The 17,812-nt window shown below is 44.3% G+C and overlaps 1 protein-coding gene across 3 annotated transcripts in view; it reads left to right on the top strand.

The window, feature by feature from the left end:
* GABBR1 (gamma-aminobutyric acid type B receptor subunit 1) overlaps window positions 1-17,812 on the top strand; it is a 750,676-nt gene that overhangs the window by 405,396 nt on the left and 327,468 nt on the right. For all 3 annotated transcript variants that reach the window (XR_015296080.1, XM_086924382.1, XM_086924381.1), the window contains one exon: window positions 7,642-7,662. Coding sequence is in view for 2 of the 3 variants with exons in the window: in XM_086924382.1 (XP_086780508.1) it covers window positions 7,642-7,662 (21 nt within the window). In the remaining variant the exon portion in view is untranslated. The remainder of the gene's footprint in view (window positions 1-7,641; window positions 7,663-17,812) is intronic.

The following is a 17,812-nucleotide window of genomic DNA, read 5'->3' as shown; positions in this document are numbered from 1 at the left end:
CCGGCCTCATAGACATCACAGGGCCTCTGGGAAGCTGTAACCCTACTGCCCCCGCTACCTCCGCATTAATGGGTAATCCCAGACCTCTATGGGATGGTAAACCCTCCTGTAACAGTTGGTCAACCCCTTGACCTAACTGTAAGTTGCTTCCATGCCCCGGGTTCTTACGGCCGTCGCTTGAGGGGACTGAGGGTGCAGGCGCATGTCCAGGACCCCACACCCGCAGCTGCTCCTGCTCCTGTCCCTGCTGCCTCCACATTCATCGGGGGGGGGGGGCAGTTGTGACTCAATGGACTGAGTAAGCACAGCTGCAGCCTTGCCAGATGTGAAATAATAGGACCCGAAAGTGATTTGAACACAGCTTCAATTCTAGGTATTAAATTAACCACAGCTTAACTCAGGTCCATCTGATCCAGCACTGCTAAGCGGCGTCCTTCTTGTGTGATGGAGCACCTTTCTCCCCTCCGCCCTCTCTCTTTTTACCGGTGGTTCACACAGGAGTGTAGCTTCTTCCTGAATACATTCAGTGCTGTCTAACAGTTCAGTAGCAGTAATCACAAAGGGTGGGGTCCATTACTGAAGAGTCAGCAGGAATCAGAGGTTCAATCCTGGGAGTGATTCATGATTTCCATCGAAAGCCTCCTTTCCGTCTAGGCCATTTCTTTAGACCGGACATTAGCCGCCCTGGTTATAAAAGACCCTGGGGTAGTTGCTGTGCCCCACCAGTGTGCCCACGGTTAGCTTCGTCTTGCCTTTTTCTCTTTGACAACCCAAATGCAAAGGGCTACTGCGACCAAATATCTCAACAGGTCCACGATAGACATATAGATGTTTAAATGAGCAAAATAAAAAAATCCTGCTCCAAGCATAAAATTCTTCAGAGTAAACGTTAATTTTACCCAGCTCAGTGAAGCAAGGAGAAATGTGATAACGTAGAAAGAAAAGAAGGGGTGCCATACCTTGTAAAAACTATGGGGCAGATCTACAAGAAAGTGCCGCAGCGCGGCACCGCAAGCCTTAGGCCGCGCCGGGCTGCGGCACTTTCAGAGCACAGGAATGCGACATATCTACAATGATATGTCGCATTCCTGTGCTCTCCTCTGCCCTGGCGCAGAAACAGCTGCCATGCGCCGGCATCCTTGCACCATGGTGCAAGGATGCCTGCACCATGGGGAGATTGCTTTTGTGAAGGAAGGGCCCCCTTCCTGCACAAAAGCAATCGCTGCAGGCATTTTCCTCTTTCAATGCGTGCTGTAGAATGCAGCACGCATTGAAAGAGGAATAAAGGAGGAGAAATTAAAACATTTCTCCTCGTTTCGCTTGGCTACGCCACCCCTATGGTGGCGCAGCAAACTGACGCATTCCCAGGTTTACAATTTCTCGTAAATCTGGACATGCATCAGTGGACACGGGTGTCGCGTGTAAACACCCATGTCCCGCCCCTAACATGCAAAGTGCTGCATGAACAGGGGTGATATTTACAAGCACAGGTTAAGTCACGCAGGGTGACTTTACCTGTGTTTGTAAACATCCCTTAGGCTGCGCCACAGGTGCGTCACGCAACGTGATGCACCGCAGGGCGCATGGGGCTTGTAAATCTGCCCGTAAGTCTGTTTTTTCCCAATCAAGGACCAAGGGTGGTGGCCCAGCCGGCCTCTGTCCGTCACTTACGGGCGCAGACAGGCCAGCTCTTGGCCCGGTCTGGCCTGGACAAGCGCCTGGGTGCGTCCCGCACAGTGGGAGCCCCAAGGGGTAGATAATGTGCCTCCGCGTGTTGGAGTCCTGTCTGGTGGGTGGCGGTTGCCGCAAATGGCAGTGGGGCTTGTGGTCCTGCCCCCTCTCGTGGTTCCTGGCTTCCTGTGTAGCAGGAGCCTCAAGCGGTAGATAACACGCCTCCGGGTGTTGGAGTCCTGTCTGGTGGGCGGTGGCAGTCGCATACGGCACTGGGGCCTGTGGTCTTGCCCCCTCTTGTGATTCCTGGCTCCCCGTAGTATAGTTACCCAAAAGTGTAAGGATAAACCGACACATGTGAATTTCCCCCATGTGAAAGTTACATTTGTGAACAGCCCTGTAAGATTCTTGTCAAGCTGGAAGCCGATGGATTTAATACAAGCAGTGGTAGAGGGACAACAATCCAGAATGTTGATTCCATTTAGCCAAGACTGTACTAGCATTGAGCAACTCCGAGGAGAAAATGATCCAACGTTGAGCAACCAGGAGGGGAAAACAACTTGAATTTAGCTTCAGGTTTGGGACATACAAGATTTGATTTTACTAACAGCTTAAACGAGGAATTCAGTGTCTTTTGGAAAGAATACTTTCAGGTATAGCTATGTATCATCTTTTAAAACCGAAAGGAGATGGTGGTGTTTTTACGCTGGGTACCTAAAGGGTCCATGCAGAGTTTGGAGAGGGTGTGAAAGAATGGAGCCTCGTGTCACAACTTGTTGTAGAGAGGAGACATTGGATCTGGAGTTCATGAGTTCAAGGTGTGAAGAGAGACACTTAAGTACCATCCCTTTGAGGTGCATTTTGTCATCAAAGATCTTTAAAAGTGCAAGTGTTGCCTGGTTTACGATATTCAATGCTGTGGGAAAGTCCAGAAGGGTAGGAAGGCAGGAGTACCCTTTGTCAGAAGGAGTGTGCCATCAACAGGTTGAAGCATTGCAGTCTCAGCACTACATCCTGATCTGAAACCTTACTGAAAACCATCAAAAACGCTATTGGCAATGAATTGTCTTAATTAACTGTTGTCACGGCGTTCAAGTGATTTGGCCAGGAGGGGTAAGTTTGTGATTAGATGGCAGTAGTTATTCAGATTTTCCAAATCATCTTCCGGCTTTTCAAACAGGGCGTGAATTGACCCATTTCGAGCAAGCTGGGATGATGGCCCGAGACAGTGATGGGTTGGCTAGGATGGGGCAGAAAGGAATCATGGCGGTGTGATCTCTTTAATGGGGCCCATAAAGTAAGAGATGGGGCTAAGGTTTGCTGTAGTTTTGCAGAGCACAATTCAGGCCTGGATGTGGAGGATTTCTGAACAGGGTCTAAGGTAGTTTCTGAGTACCTTTTGGGGTTCTTTTTGTGCATTGAATGATTAGTAGAATTTGTAGATTGTTTTACCACCTCAATAGGTTAATGCCAATTTGAATAAAAGGTGTTTTTGTCTCAATATGATTATTTTTTACCTTTTTTTTTACCTTTTCTCTCTTTGTGTAGTTCAACTGATGTTTTTTTTCAGTGTCATATCCATGCAATAGCTTGAAATGCTACTTTTCTGTCTCGGTTCAGTTAATTTGAGAGCCATTTGTGGGTCATTACAGATGCTTCATTTTTTCCGGTGCAACTTTATCTATAGTGATGGTCACGGTATTGAGCTATGGACTGATCACTGCAATACCTTCTTGCAATGTTGGTATACCATATACGGGCAATTAAATATCTTCTAATAGAAGGGATAGATAGAAACTTTTTTAGTCTCTCCTCTATAGTTTGGGATTTTTCCAGGGTCCTGTGTTATACTTTTGGAGGAGTTGAGGTACAATAAGAAGTGGCCCGACTAGTCTACCTCAGTGCTTTAAATGGACTTGTACTGTCCGGTACGGAGTACCAGCACTTTTTTATTTTGAGAGAATGAGTACCGGCGCTTCTCAAGAGAAATGCAATACTTTTAAATGGAGAGTACCAGAACTTCTCAAAAACAAGCAGGTACTCTGGCACAGAGTACTTGCACTTCTATCTTTCCATATCAAGCACTGGTCTACCTGGATAAGATGATCAGACTCAGTGGATTGTTTTTTTTAGCCACCACAAGGTTAAGAAATGGACCCATGTCTGTTGGCTTAGTGGACCAGTGCGCCCACTCTAGGGGGCTGAGCTTGACCTCATGGTCACAGGTTCAAATATCGGCAGGTCCACTCAGCCTTTCATCGTTCTGAGGTCGATAAAATGAGTACTTTTGAGTTGGGTAACAATAAACAGCTGTTATTCAGTACCAAGTTACCCTTCTGGGTGAACGTGCGCTTTACAAATAGCATATGTTATGTTGGGGGTAGTAAGGTCATTCCTTAGAAGGGATGCAGCCGCTTGTGAGAAAGGTGAGTCCTTTTAAACTCCCCAGTGCAAGTTAAAATCCCCAGGGAAGATGTGGTTGGAAAAGGAATTTTGTTTCTCTAGAATATTCTGTTAAAAAACAGCTAGATGTTTCCCAGCAGGTTATAGATCAGGTGGGATTTTGTATGGGGACATCAGCGGTATTCATTTCCACAGGGGGGCACTGGAGGGCTGTAAAATTCCTCTTTTTCAGACTTTTGCATTGAATAGAGCTTTGCAGATGATTACCATCTCATCGTGCCCTTTCTCAATTCTTTCAATGATTGTGCCTGGCGTCAGTAAAGAGGAGGGAGTATTGGTGATAAAGACTTCAGAGGGCAGGTCTGGGGTATCATTTTCTCTATAATATTATCAGAATTATTAACCCGTAAAAGAAATTGAATCAGGAACATATAGAAAACATAAAGACACATTTGGTGCCTGACTTGCATACTCAAGTTGGAACCAGTTCAGGGAGCCGCTGTCTCCCACTCTGGGGCAAAACTAGACAAAGAACATGAGAGTATCCTCCCCACTGTCCAGCCCCTCCTGTGGGACCCCTGAATCGTCCCAACCCTTTCCTTAGGGTACTTAAGGGTTTACCTGTGGGTGGTTTCTTATATTCATTGTGGGACAAGATTCAGATGCGAAACCACTTCATCTTCAACTGTCTGGGCACTTTGGACTTTGCTGGACTTCGCTTGGGGAACCAAAACTGTGTAACTGGTAAGACTCCTGCTGTTCCAGGTCTCGTCGTCCTGCCAGTCTTCTGCGTTGCCTGTTCTTGTCCTTCATACAGGTTCTTCTACAGGCCTGTGGACATCAAGACACCTGAATGAATTTCCCTTGAAGTGAAGGAGTCACTTTCCTGCATCTGCAGGCACTACAACGAAACTGATGGGTTTGGTGTCCCTCAGCTCCTAGGGACTCCGAAAGGTACAGCAACATAGGTAGTGGTTTTGCAACTCCCTCGAGGTCTGCGGTGTCTTCACTGCACGTTTGAAGCCAGTTTCCCACGTCTGAACTGCTGGAGCAGTACCCTTGTGCACCTCGTCGACTTGCCGTTGCCAAGGCTTGTTGACTCTTCACCAGAGATCTTCAGGCTCCAAGAAGCTCCAGTCTCAAGCATCTCCTGCAACCAAGAACTTCACCTGCACTGCATCCGCTGCACAGTGGGCCTTTTTCATTTGGTAAGCTGCTTGAGGTCCTCTAGCGACTCCTGTGGCTTCGGGCTGTAGGTCCCTCTTGAGGGTCTTCTTTGGCTCCAGTGGGCTCCCTGCTTGCCCCGGGGTCTGCTCTGACTTACCTGCTCATGGTGAGTTACTTGGACATTGCGGATCCCAGACCTGTACCTTTTTCGACTACTACGTTGTTTGCCATTGGCAAGGCTTGTTGGAGCCCCTGCAGACACTGACCCCCTGGCTCTTGACATCCGACGTGAGACAGCTCATGAACGGCTCCTGATCTTCCACAGCATCGCCTGGTCCTCACACCTGCACCGTCAAATCACCTGCACCTCCGACATCGTGGCATTCATCTTCCATGCACCTGGTCACTCCTGAATGGCATAGACTCTGCCCCCTCTGCTTGCAGGTACCTCTCATCTTGAATCCACCTTTGGATTACACCAGACTCTTTCATCTTCTTCGCCAGAGGCAACTTCACTGAAGTCCTCCATTGTGGTCTACGGCGGTTTCCGACGTCAGTTCGCACCAATGCACCTGGCTTCCCTGGTGTAGGTATCCTGGCTTTCGGGGTATCCACGGGGTGGGTGACTCTCCAACCTTCCATCTTCCACAGGGTTCCTTCAGGGTCTGCTGGGACGGGTCCTTCTTAAAAACTGCAACTGCGACTTACCCATTGACTTGGATTGTGTCCGCAGTCGTGTTCCCACTCTACACACGGCCTCCGTGGGGTTCCTGGGTACTTACCTTCACTCTTCTGCCTCTTCTGGGTCCAGTCTCGGCTTAGGTAGTGATTCGCATTCCACTATTTTAGTTTATGGTTTTGTCTCCCCTGGATACCACTGTCTATTTGTGCTACTTACGTGTTCTGTTATAAAAGTATTGTATGTATTGTGGTTATATCTCCAGTTAGGAGATATTGCAATGTGTTAGTAAGTGTTTAATAATAAACAAATGTTTTTATAACTAGACTGTGAGGTTCGTTTTCACTTAACCTACACCATAAGATTAAGTACGGGGTAAAACAAGCTGCTTTACATTCCTTCTGGACTAAGTTTGAATGCTGCTCTCCACAGCTACCGCTCAGAGAGCTTTCTAATGTTGTCTAAGACCACTAAAATCACCATAAGGGTTGTCTGGATTAGTGCAGGGTGTTACACTTACATAAGTGAGCGCCTTATACTAAGCCAGCCTCCTACACCAGTCATAAAATCACATGGAATTTTCAGTAAGGTGTGGGGAGTAGGCAATGGAAGGGCTTCCTCCCCCTGCCAGAAACAAACACAAATGGGAAGTGAGTTTTGGCCGGTCCTGAAAACCTCATGCTGTTTTACAGAACAGACTTACTGCCTGGTAAAATGGTTTGGTATGTCAACACCCAGGAAAACCAGGTGCTGGTTCACCGGCCCCCTAGGATGGGCGGAGCAGAATATCACACGATAATCCAGCTGCAGCTGACTTCTAATCAGGACCTTTGCTTAATTTGTAAAATAATATTTGTCAGGGTCCTGACTAGGAGGCCACTACAATGTGCACCACCCATTGCCCCATCAGCGCTGCCAATGACGATACCAAAACAACTACGATCTCTCTCGCCTGCAAGTGCGAGAGTTTAGATTATTCCAGGTCCCCAAAGCTTAAGGAATGGCTTGGGAGGAAGGTATTAGCAATTTTTAATGTATATTGTATTCATAAACAACTGTTGTCTGCGCCTTGAGACCCTTCCGGGTGAGTAGCGTGCTATACAAATGTCAGGATTGATTGATTGTTCTGCTCATCTCTAAATTAGATGAGCAGCACCACCATGTGCCAGACTGTTATAAGTGCAGTGTTGACAATTAAAGTGCTGGTGCAGAGCACCGGAAACCAATTAAGCAGCGGTGCTGAACACCGGGAACTATCAGCTCAAATTAGTGTCAGATCACAGATGGCAGTGTTCGATGACCACAGTGAAGCAGGCGGGCTGTGGTGCAGCAGTGGTCCTCAATCACAGTATGCACGAGTTGAGGTCTTAGGCATAAGCAAGGTCACTTCTGAGGAACACATGGATTAGTTACGAGTGAGCCTTTAAGAACCACCTGTTTGTCTTTTGTGAAGTCTACATATGTCATCATATTCTATCCACCACTGTCCATCCATCCTCTGGCACTTTGAGAGTTTATAGTGCCTAGAAGCAGTCCAGTGTGTAGAAGGCAAAGTTGAATCCTGCACTCTCTTCTCTTTTATAACTACGTGAACCGTTGCATCTAGTTTTATTCTTTTTTACACTTTCTTCTTTTGTCAGTCAACTGCCCCTGTTCTTTCACTTTTAAAACATGTTGTCACCAACAATAGCTTGACACTGCTCTCTCTTTTTCTCCCGCAGTGAGGCGCTCTGACCCGACACGTAAGTATAGTTGGAGTTTTTTGTCATGTGAGTCTTGTTTGCTCCTGGTGTCCAGTACTCACTGCCTCTGACTGTCCCTTCCACTCTGTCACCTCCCCCTGCCTTTGTCAACAGGGTTCTGCTTGTCCCTGTTTTCTAGTTTCCTTCTGTCCACCAGTCCATCTCACCCTGTCTGTTGCTGCCCCGACTGCTTCCTTGGGCGGTTGGTCTTTTTCTCTTTTCCCCTTTGTGATCTTCAGACTGGATGTCTCTTTTGTGTCTGACTCTGTCCACCACCTTTCTGTCCCTTCGCCCTTCACAGTCAGTCGTTGAATGTATCTCTGCTGCGGTGCTCGGTTTGCTTCACCCTTACTTGTCACCTTGTTTTGTGCCTGTGATGACTCAGTGTCATTTGCGTTTTTGTGGTGAGCTGTCTTACTCAGAGCTTATGGTTGTCAGTGCGGTGACTGCAGGCGACGGCCAAGGCACACGAGAGCCCAGCTTCACTTCACGCTGCATCACTGAGGGGCAGATCTACAAGCCCCTTGTGCCACTTTTGCGTCACTTTTAACATGGGAAAAGTGACACAAAAGTAGTCAGAATGGCAGCTACTGTTCCTGGCCACCCCTATTTGACGTCCATGAGCTATGCCTAAAACAGAGGGCCATTGTCAGTTTTAATCTCACTCTCTTGTATCTTATCTCACGGAAGCCAGTGAGCCTGGAACTAGAATTCGAAGAAATTAGATGAAAATTACGTTTAGATTATACACATTAGCTGAAGCTTAAAGACCCTTTTGAAATGACTTACGCAGTATGGGCCTCATTACGATGGCGGACAGACCACCACCGACCAGCCGTCTGTGTTGGCCCGCCTGACATCCAGGCCATCGTCCTGACAGCCGGATTACAATACCAGCAGTAAGAGTGCAGCGGTTGGGGAAGACTGCTGCCTCCGACATGATCCAAGATCCAGTTGGGCGGCAGTTGGACTACTATCCCTACAGTGGAGGTGAGGCCGACGCAGGCACTGCCGTACGGATTAGGATGTGCCTTTCTAACTGCCTTTTCGTGGCGATTCTACAGCCACGAAAAGGCAGACGGAAACTGACTTTGGGGACCAAAGCAGGCTCCCCTTCTCCGTTGGCAACTGCTAAGTGGCCTGGGGTCACATGTCATGCCCCCGCACACATCCATGCACCGTGTGTCAGGCACCACATGGTGCCTGGCACATGGTGCTTGTATGTGCACATAGTGCCTTTTTTCTACGGTGGCTTGGCTGCGGCCCTTTTCCTGGGCCACAACACAAGTAGCAGTAGAAAAAAGCATTTTATGACCACCTGCACAATGCAATGGGGGTCAGTGGTCCTACTGACTGCCATCGTAATCAGGCCCAATGTTCGCCGTGTGAGTTACATTCTCCGACCGCTGCAGTGAAACTCTGTAAATATGATGCGTGTTTGAGAAACTGACACATTTTAGTGTGCTGTGTGAAAGAAGCGATTTTTACAGGAAGATTACTCAGGGCGATTTGCAATGATGACATCACCAGAAGGGGTCCTGCCCCATAGCAAGAGTGCCAAGGGTCCTAATTAAATCAATGAGTTAATGAAGAAAATTGCCCCTCATAATAAAAAAAAAGATAACCACTAATTGGAGCACAGTGGGGCCTTTACTTCCCATGGCCTAGTTGCTAGTGCATCTGCTCACCCCCTCACTAAAAACCCAGAAACAGACGTGTAGAAGAGCGGAAAAAAAGTGGAGAACTAATTATGATACTCACCTCAAACAAGAAAATCAAAGCTACCTTAGCATGCTATAAAAAAACTAATAATAACAGAAAAAAGTAAATAATTTATCCATAAAATCAACGAATCTAAAAATTCCAGCAAAACCCTTTTTGACACTGTTAAAAAATTATCAAAATTTGAGAACAACAACCCAGAAGAAATATCATCAGACTTCTGTAACGTGCTAGGTGAATTTTTTGTTAGCAAAGTTTCATCAGTTTATGATTCCTTTAAAAACCATAGCACAGAAACAGCTGAAAGGGATAATTTACAGACAACAACCCCAGTGAGTAAACACCCAGATCAAACCACATTGTTCCTCTTCACTCCAACGACAGCAGAACAAATCCAAATAGAGATCCACACCATTAACTCAGGTAGACCAATGGACCCCTGTCCATCCAAAATAATGCACATCTGCTCCGAACAGCTTAGCATAATACTGGAAAAACTATTTTCCCAAATTATCAATACCAACATCTTCCCCGATGATTGGAAAATGATATCAATCAGGCCACTTCTAAAAAAAACGAATTTAGACTGCGAAAGCCCGAACAACTATAGACCACTAGCCAGGATCCCTTTTGCAGCTAAAATTTTAGAGAAACTATTAAATAAACAGCTATACAGATACTTGTTGGACGGCAATTGGTTGGATCATTCACAGTTTGGTTTCCGTGAAGGACATGGAACAGAGACTGCTCTTATCACAGCAGTGGAGGAACTCAGGCAAGTACTGGACAACGGATCGAAGGCCGCCTTGATACTACTTGACTTATCGGCGGCCTTCGATACAGTCAGCCATGAGATCATCATAACACGCCTGAAAACAGCACAACTACATGACTCAGATTGTGCCCTCGTTGCTTCCTATTTAGAGAACAGAACCTTCTCAGTAGAATCGGGAGAGGCAAAATCCAACCAATTCAACCTACCATGTGGAGTCCCACAGGGCTTCTCGATGAGCCCCACTCTTTTTAATCTGTACGTAACTCCCCTTGCACAAATAATAAGAAACTGCGGCTTCACCCCAATATCCTACGCCGACGATACCCAAATCGTGGTTTCAATAAATAAAGACGTAGAGAAGACAGCAGAAAAATTTCAAATCTGCATGGTACAAATCAGCCAATGGATGAGAACAAACTGCCTAAAACTAAACGGGGACAAACCGGGACAAAAGTGAGGTCATGATACTAGGAGGGGACACAAAAATATGGTCCCATTCATGGTGGCCAAAAGAACTAGGAGGATGTCCCGAACCATCAGAAAAGGTGAAAAACCTGGGAATCACTCTAGATACCAATCTTTCCTTTGATGCCCAAGCCAGTAAGCTGGCATCATCACTTTGGTACATCCTAAAAATGATCAAGAAAATCCTACTTTACCTACCACATGACTCACGCAAGTGGTAACAGCATTAGCCTTGTCCAGACTGGACTACGGGAACGGCCTATATGCCGGAGCCAGAAAGAAAATCCTACTCAAACTCCAACGCCTGCAGAATGCAGCAGCCAGGCTGATACTAGGGATACCAAAATTTGAAACAATCAGCCACAAACTAAAAAATCTCCACTGGCTGCCAATTGTAAAAAGGATACAATTCAAATCACTATGCCTAGCATATAAAGCAATTAATGGAACTGGATCACAATTTCTAAAAACCCATTAAAAACTATATGAGCCAAACAGACTTCTTAGATCCAGCCAAATGAAAATAATCAGGGTCCCAAGATTTGATTTAAGAGAGCTAACTGGGGCGGAAGAAGTTTCATGGTGCACACGGCAAGAATCTTGAACCAATTACCGCTAGACATAAAAAACAGCCCATCTTTGAAATCCTTCAGAAAGGAAGTTAAAACGTGGCTTTTCTCCGCATAGCCCTAATCAACATCTTCAAGAGCCAACGGTATCTCACAGCGCCAAGACGCCCTTGGGCATTCGCGCGCTCTACAAATAGATAAATCAAATCAAATCAAATCAAATGCTGCACCTATGAAAGTAAGGGCCAGATGTAGGTAAATTAGATTTACCGATTTTTAATTACCGAATTTTACCGATTCGGTAATTAAAAATCGGTAAATCTAAAGGGTGGATATTTAGGTATTTCCAGATGTGGAAATACCGAATCTGTAACAATCGGTATGTACCGATTCTGTAAATACAGAATCGGTATTTCCCATTGATTCCTATGGGCTTTTTAGCCCATAGGAATCAATGGGAAATACCGATTCTGTATTTACAGAATCAGTAAATACCGAATTTTGCAAGGGTGCAGGGGGTGTCACTTTGACACCCTCTGGCACCCCACAAATAGGCATGTGCGCCATGTGGCACACAGACATGCTCTAAGGGCATGTCTGTCTGTCACATGGCTAGGTGTGCATGCACACCTAGCCATGAACTCGGTATTTTACCACACAATAGGATTGTGTGGTAAAATACCGATTTTGTAGGGCCTTTGGGACTCAGAAGAGTCCCACCTACATCTGCGATTTACCGAATCGGTAAAAATACCGATTCAGTATTTTACAGAATCTGTAAATTTACCGAATCGGTAAATTTACCGATTCTGTAAAATTGTGCCCCTACATGCCAATCCTTGAATACCGGTCGGTAACGGCCAAAAATACCGATTTTCGGCCGTTACCGACCGACCTACATCGGGCCCCTAGTGTAGTATTTTACAATATAGTGCTTTCATAAATATAAGTGCCACATCATCAAACGAAAATGGTGTCGAGAATACTATTTTAAATTACCCCATTTCTTTTTGCAGTACATGTTATGGTTTTTTCTTAATATTCAATTCATGTGTGAGCAGATTCACAGAACTATTCCCAAATTAAATATGCATTTGCAGATTTACTTACATACATATTTAATAAAAGTGTAAGTCCACACTTTTCTACTATTCATTATTTCTGAGAGTAAGTTTAGTAGCAGTACCCCCCATTAGGGCGGAGGAGTGTCGCCCTCCTGCTGCCAGTGCAGCGTAGGTGAAAAATAATATGGTAATAAAATGAATCACCATTTTTCACTACTCCCTGTCGAACAGTTTGAGGGTGAGCCACTGGTGCTGACTGGCAGCAGAGGAGTGGTGCTCACTCCAGTTTAAAGTGCACGTCACTTTCGCCGGCTATCTTGAGATGGCCAGCCTGACATGTACACTTTAAACCTCTCCACCCAACTGTCTTAGACAGCTGGGTGGAGAGCGGGCACAGTCCACCAATGCCTGCTGGAGCGTTGAGGCAGACCGCTCCAGCCACTCCTGGTGCTGCTTTCAAGCTGCTCATCTGCAGCATGAGAGCAGCACTAGGATTTGGAGAGAAGAGCTGGCTGAGGCTCCATGAGGTGCTGTTGCACTGATGGCATTTAAGAAGAAAGCACAGAGGACGAGGAAGCCCGGTAAGTACGTTTTTTATTTATTTACTATCTTTTTTGCCCACTGCCAGCACTGTGCCTAGAGCCTCAACATCAGAGCTCCCAGTCACGACCCGTTATACACAGGAATCTGTTAACAACCCTTGATTGAGGCATTGTGATTTATTAGAATGCCTGTCACTGTCGGTCTGCGACTCTTTACTGTTGAGGTTCACCGACCAGCATTGGTTTACTCCTAGGCATAGATTTACGTATTTGTTCCCAGTAGAGCCTCCCTCGACAGGATTTAGGAGTGTAAACTTACTACTAGTGATATTTCACATGTAAATAGAGATCTCAATCTCCGTAGCGGAGATCTACCTATAGGAAAGTGTAGGGAAAATTATTAAAGTCTTATATTCTTTAACAACATTTTTGTGAATGTTTTAAAATAAAAAAATAAAATAAATGATAATTAACTTAGAAAGAAACCAGTGTTACAGTAAATTAACTAATTACATTAAATACATATTAAGAAACTATTTAAAAATATGTATTTATTTAAATGTATTAAAATTCCCACTCTCAGTAGGTATTCATTTTATTTATGTATTCAATTTAAATTAATTATAATTTTTGAACAGAGGTTTAAAAGTTTAATTTAATTAGTTTATCATAATGTAAAACAATAAACTAATTATTTAAGAATTATATATATTTTTAACAACTATATGTTTGTGTATATATATATATATTCACCAAAGTAATCCATTCAATCGGACAGACGTCTCCGACACTCGAAAGTTGCTGTGCACGTAATATTTAATCAGCAGGAAAACAACGCGTTTCGCAATACAGCTTGATCACGTTTACAATTTGCAACCAAACAATTGTCCTTTTACTCTTTTCCATAACATAGAAAGTGGACTATCACCCATGTGTATCGGTACTGGTTGTGGCGGACATCTTGAACGAGTCAAAGTATAATATCATATGTCATCAATTATATTCAAAATATGAATTAAGTTAGTGACACTAAGCCCACCAATGTTTGCATTATTTCATTATTTCAGTCAGTGTATATATCTACAATGTGCCACAATATTACATTACATTCTAGTATCAATGGATATGTACATCTTATTCTAGGCAGAAAACCGAATTGTTGTATTTATTCATCTCTTTTGCAGGACATCAGTGTTCATCATCTGAGAATTGGAAAATTGTTATTATTCCATATAATTGGCCGTGTCGTTTCTGATATATTCCACCCCAGTTAAACAAACAATTTTTGCCACTGAGGGCTACGACCATTATACCACATTCGGCCCAAGTGGGCATTAGTTTCTATTGTCCATCATAATTTGCAAACAAGCAAGGTTTTCATGCGGTTATTCTTGGGATATTATTACAACATGTTTCTCCATATCCCATTGACCAGTTTTTTCGCACCAAAGTCCAAGCCCTAGTGGGCACAATCCACCATATCTGCCTTAAACAATAAATTAGCTCATTGCTAAATCATGGCCTCACACTGACTGTATAAGGTAGGTGACCATGTAATCTTCAGCATTCAAATCTGATTGACTCCATATTCATAGTCACAAAAATTCATCATAGTACCTATAAGATAAAATATATAGAAAACATTTTAAAAGAAAGACCTATAAAGATCCAACTGCGGATAATTATACAGTTATACTGAATATCAATTTTCATTATTATCATGCAAGATGTACAGCTAGTTCCTCAATAATATTCAACCCGTTAGGATTCATACATTCGAAATCAATAATATATCTTGACTCCATTTGTCGTAAAGCTAGTTTTTTGTTCCTTCCCCGGATACCCAGATTTACCTTATCAATGACCACGATCCTCAATAAATTTTCATTTTGAAAATGATGATCAAAGAAATGGCGGGCCACAGGATATTGTACATTATGATTTTTAATGGCCCTTCGATGCTGTAAAACTCTTTCTTTCGCTTTCAAAGTAGTACTGCCGACATACCACCTATCACACGGACAGATGAGTACGTACACGCAGTACTATATATATATTTATGCAGACAGTCAAAATAATTTTTAATTATGTTCAATTAGCTCCTAGGAGATGCTATTTTAAGTCTATGTACCCATTACTTTCTACAGGAATATGTTGCAGAACCTGTGAGTGTCCATGTGTGTTGCTTGCCTTAATCCAAGGCTGGGTTGGAGTACACTTGCTACTGTTTTGTAACCTTTTGCGCTGTAGAAGTCTAGTTCTGTCATTTCTAAATAGCAATGAGTTTACTCATTCATGGTGGATGTAGTAGCCAGGACTTGCGGGCATTCCACCTTGGAGCATAATCTGACGTTCTCTCTGTTCTGGGGTTTGCCATTTGCCCTGTGGTAATATGTCCGTCTGGCTCTTTTTTTTTCTCCATCCCCCATGTTTCCTTTTTGTTTTTGCTGTGCAGTTCTTCCGTTTTTATTTGGAAGAGTAGTGTCAGATTTATTTGAGCAGATCCTGCACTGCTATTGAATGCAAGCTTTCCCAGTCTGCCTTTTTCACTTTCGATGGTGTTTGGCTCCTCTGTCTCTTTTTTTGTATACGAGGGTGCGCCGCATACCTCTTCTCCTTGGTGTTTCTGCCTGTGACATTTCACAGTCTGCATATGCTGTACTGTTCATTTAAGCAGTACATTGCAGGTAGAAAAATGTCAGGCAGTGCAGAGAATTTTGCGCAAAAGCTATTCCTCCCTAAACCTCGCCTTACTTTCGCTAAACCCCTCCCATTTTGTAAAGAATATTCCCCATTTTTCTGCCAATCTCCCTTGTTCCCACATTACAACTAAAACGTAGGCTTATGTATGTGGAGATCTCCTCCACCTTGGCATTGAGCTCCACATAGGAAAGATAGGAGTGACAGCGGTGCATCGGTTTGTGAATAGCATTTTGTAGTAAGGGGGTACTACTCCTGTATTACTACTTAACATACTACAAAATGCAGGTCGTGAACAGGCCCCTCTGAATTTCAGAATAAGTACCGTGTCTCCCCAGCAGTGCCTCTTAGCATAGCAGGCTGTCCTGCCGGAGTCAACAAAAGATTTCTTGAGGTAAATGCCCTCCTCCCCAAATGGCCTAGATAAAGTTCTGTTAAGTCTTCTTCCTTCCTCCGTGTCCACCAGTGTAACCCATGTCAGCTCTTCAACACATTACAGAAAGTACTCCAGTTCTTCCTTCTGTACTAGGAAGTGATGCCTGTAGTTGGTTTGAAGAAACTGACATCTCTTTTTACAGGGAACACTATCTGCTGCCTGTATACATAAGTGGTGCAAGTCTCCACAAACGCTGAGGCTTTTACAGGCTGCTTCATTAGAATCTGAAAGGTTAGATAACATCTCCCAGTAAAGGCCTTCACGTTCAGCAGGGATAACCAAACTGCTTCTCTTATAGCCTCCTTTTATACTTTACATTCCTCCTAGAGTTCACTCTGCTTCTATGCTAAGTCGGTGCACTGCGGTCAAGCATAAAGGCATACATTTGGCTAGTTGTGCCAACCCTCCTCATGTTCATGGCCTCCGCTGGGCACTGTCAGATTCTTCATGATTGGGGGCTAGGATTCTCCATTTCCAACTACACTACAAGATGAGCCAAGTTACTTGTAGTGATTAGAAAGGATCTCTCGGTATAGAGAATCCGATTCTATATACAGGTGAAGGGACAAATGCAGTATTTCTCTTTGGTACTGTGCCCTGCTGTCATCTTGAGAGAAATGCTTCACACACAGATGGGTGTTGATTACTGATTATGTGCCAGAAATAAAAAAAATGGCTTGAAATGCTCTGAGGAAACCTCACATGGTATGTGGGACCTCAAATGTGCAATCTCTGGAACCTGCTTAGTGGACTCGGGTAATCACCAGTGGCAGAGATTAATTCAAGCATTCCTTCCATCACTTTGTTGTTTGTCTCCCTCTGAAGAAAATATAAGTGATGACAGAGCCAGTTGAGGCCCGTCCTTATGGGTTCTTTCTTTTTTCTACACCTTAGGTTAGGATACCTTAGTGAGTGTCCACCAGGGAGTAAGAATGAATGTTCTGGTCCTGATGAATGCTGAGCTGACCCTAGGCTCTTAAGCAGAAACATGTTGACCATCTTTGTTTATCTGTCACTAGTGTGAGGACTTATTGGTTCAAACTAACTCAACCAATCATCAGTCCATCTTTTTTCACTGATTTTAATAGAGTTAGAGCTACCCTCTCAATAAAACGAATTGCTTGATGAGTAGCCCACACTCTTTTTAAGGCACTTTTCTAATCACTATTTCATGTTCCTTTCACACTATCTGGGGCCCAATGAAGACAACTGGCTACCAACTTTCAGTTGGGGCCTGAGGGTCCTTTTTCACACTGAGCACGTGCACTCTATTCCTTTACTAATTGGGAACTGATAGTCGGTGTAAACTATCTCACTGACTGCCTGAATTTCTGGCTTCCGTTTCCCTCCTTTGTGTGTGTTTCTATTTTGTTTGACACTCTTATGTTGATTGATATAAATTTATCTGTAAGGGGTAAAAGAGTGGTTCTTGAAACCCTTTCTCTCCTGTTGTTTGAATTGTGTCGGGAACCTCATTGAGCCCACCCATGCAATTTGTGACAAGTTTGTAGAGGCTACGTTGGGAAAGCACGAGGTGAAAAGATGGAGCCTGCACAAGCTCCAGCTTTCAGTTTCCTGCTTCAGGGAGTGAGACAGGAGGAAGCTGTGCAACTTCCCTGAGGGTCTGTCCAGCCTTATGGAGCTGAAGTGGACCAGCACAGGTAGATGAGGTGAGTGAGTGGGAGGCAGAATGAGACTTATTGTGAGTGAGAATGAGTGACAATGTGGGCGAGGGAGTGAGAGTGAAAGTGAGTGTGAGTAAGAATGAATGAGATTCATGTGAGATTGAGAATAAGTGAAAATGAATGAATGTGCAAGTGTGTGATGGAGCCAAGAATGTGTGTCATATATTGAAAACGAATTTGTGAGAATGTGTG

The sequence above is a fragment of the Lissotriton vulgaris genome, chromosome 5, assembly GCF_964263255.1.
Source record: "Lissotriton vulgaris chromosome 5, aLisVul1.2, whole genome shotgun sequence".
Taxonomy (NCBI): domain Eukaryota; kingdom Metazoa; phylum Chordata; class Amphibia; order Caudata; family Salamandridae; genus Lissotriton; species Lissotriton vulgaris.
This window is presented reverse-complemented; position numbering and strand designations above follow the sequence as displayed.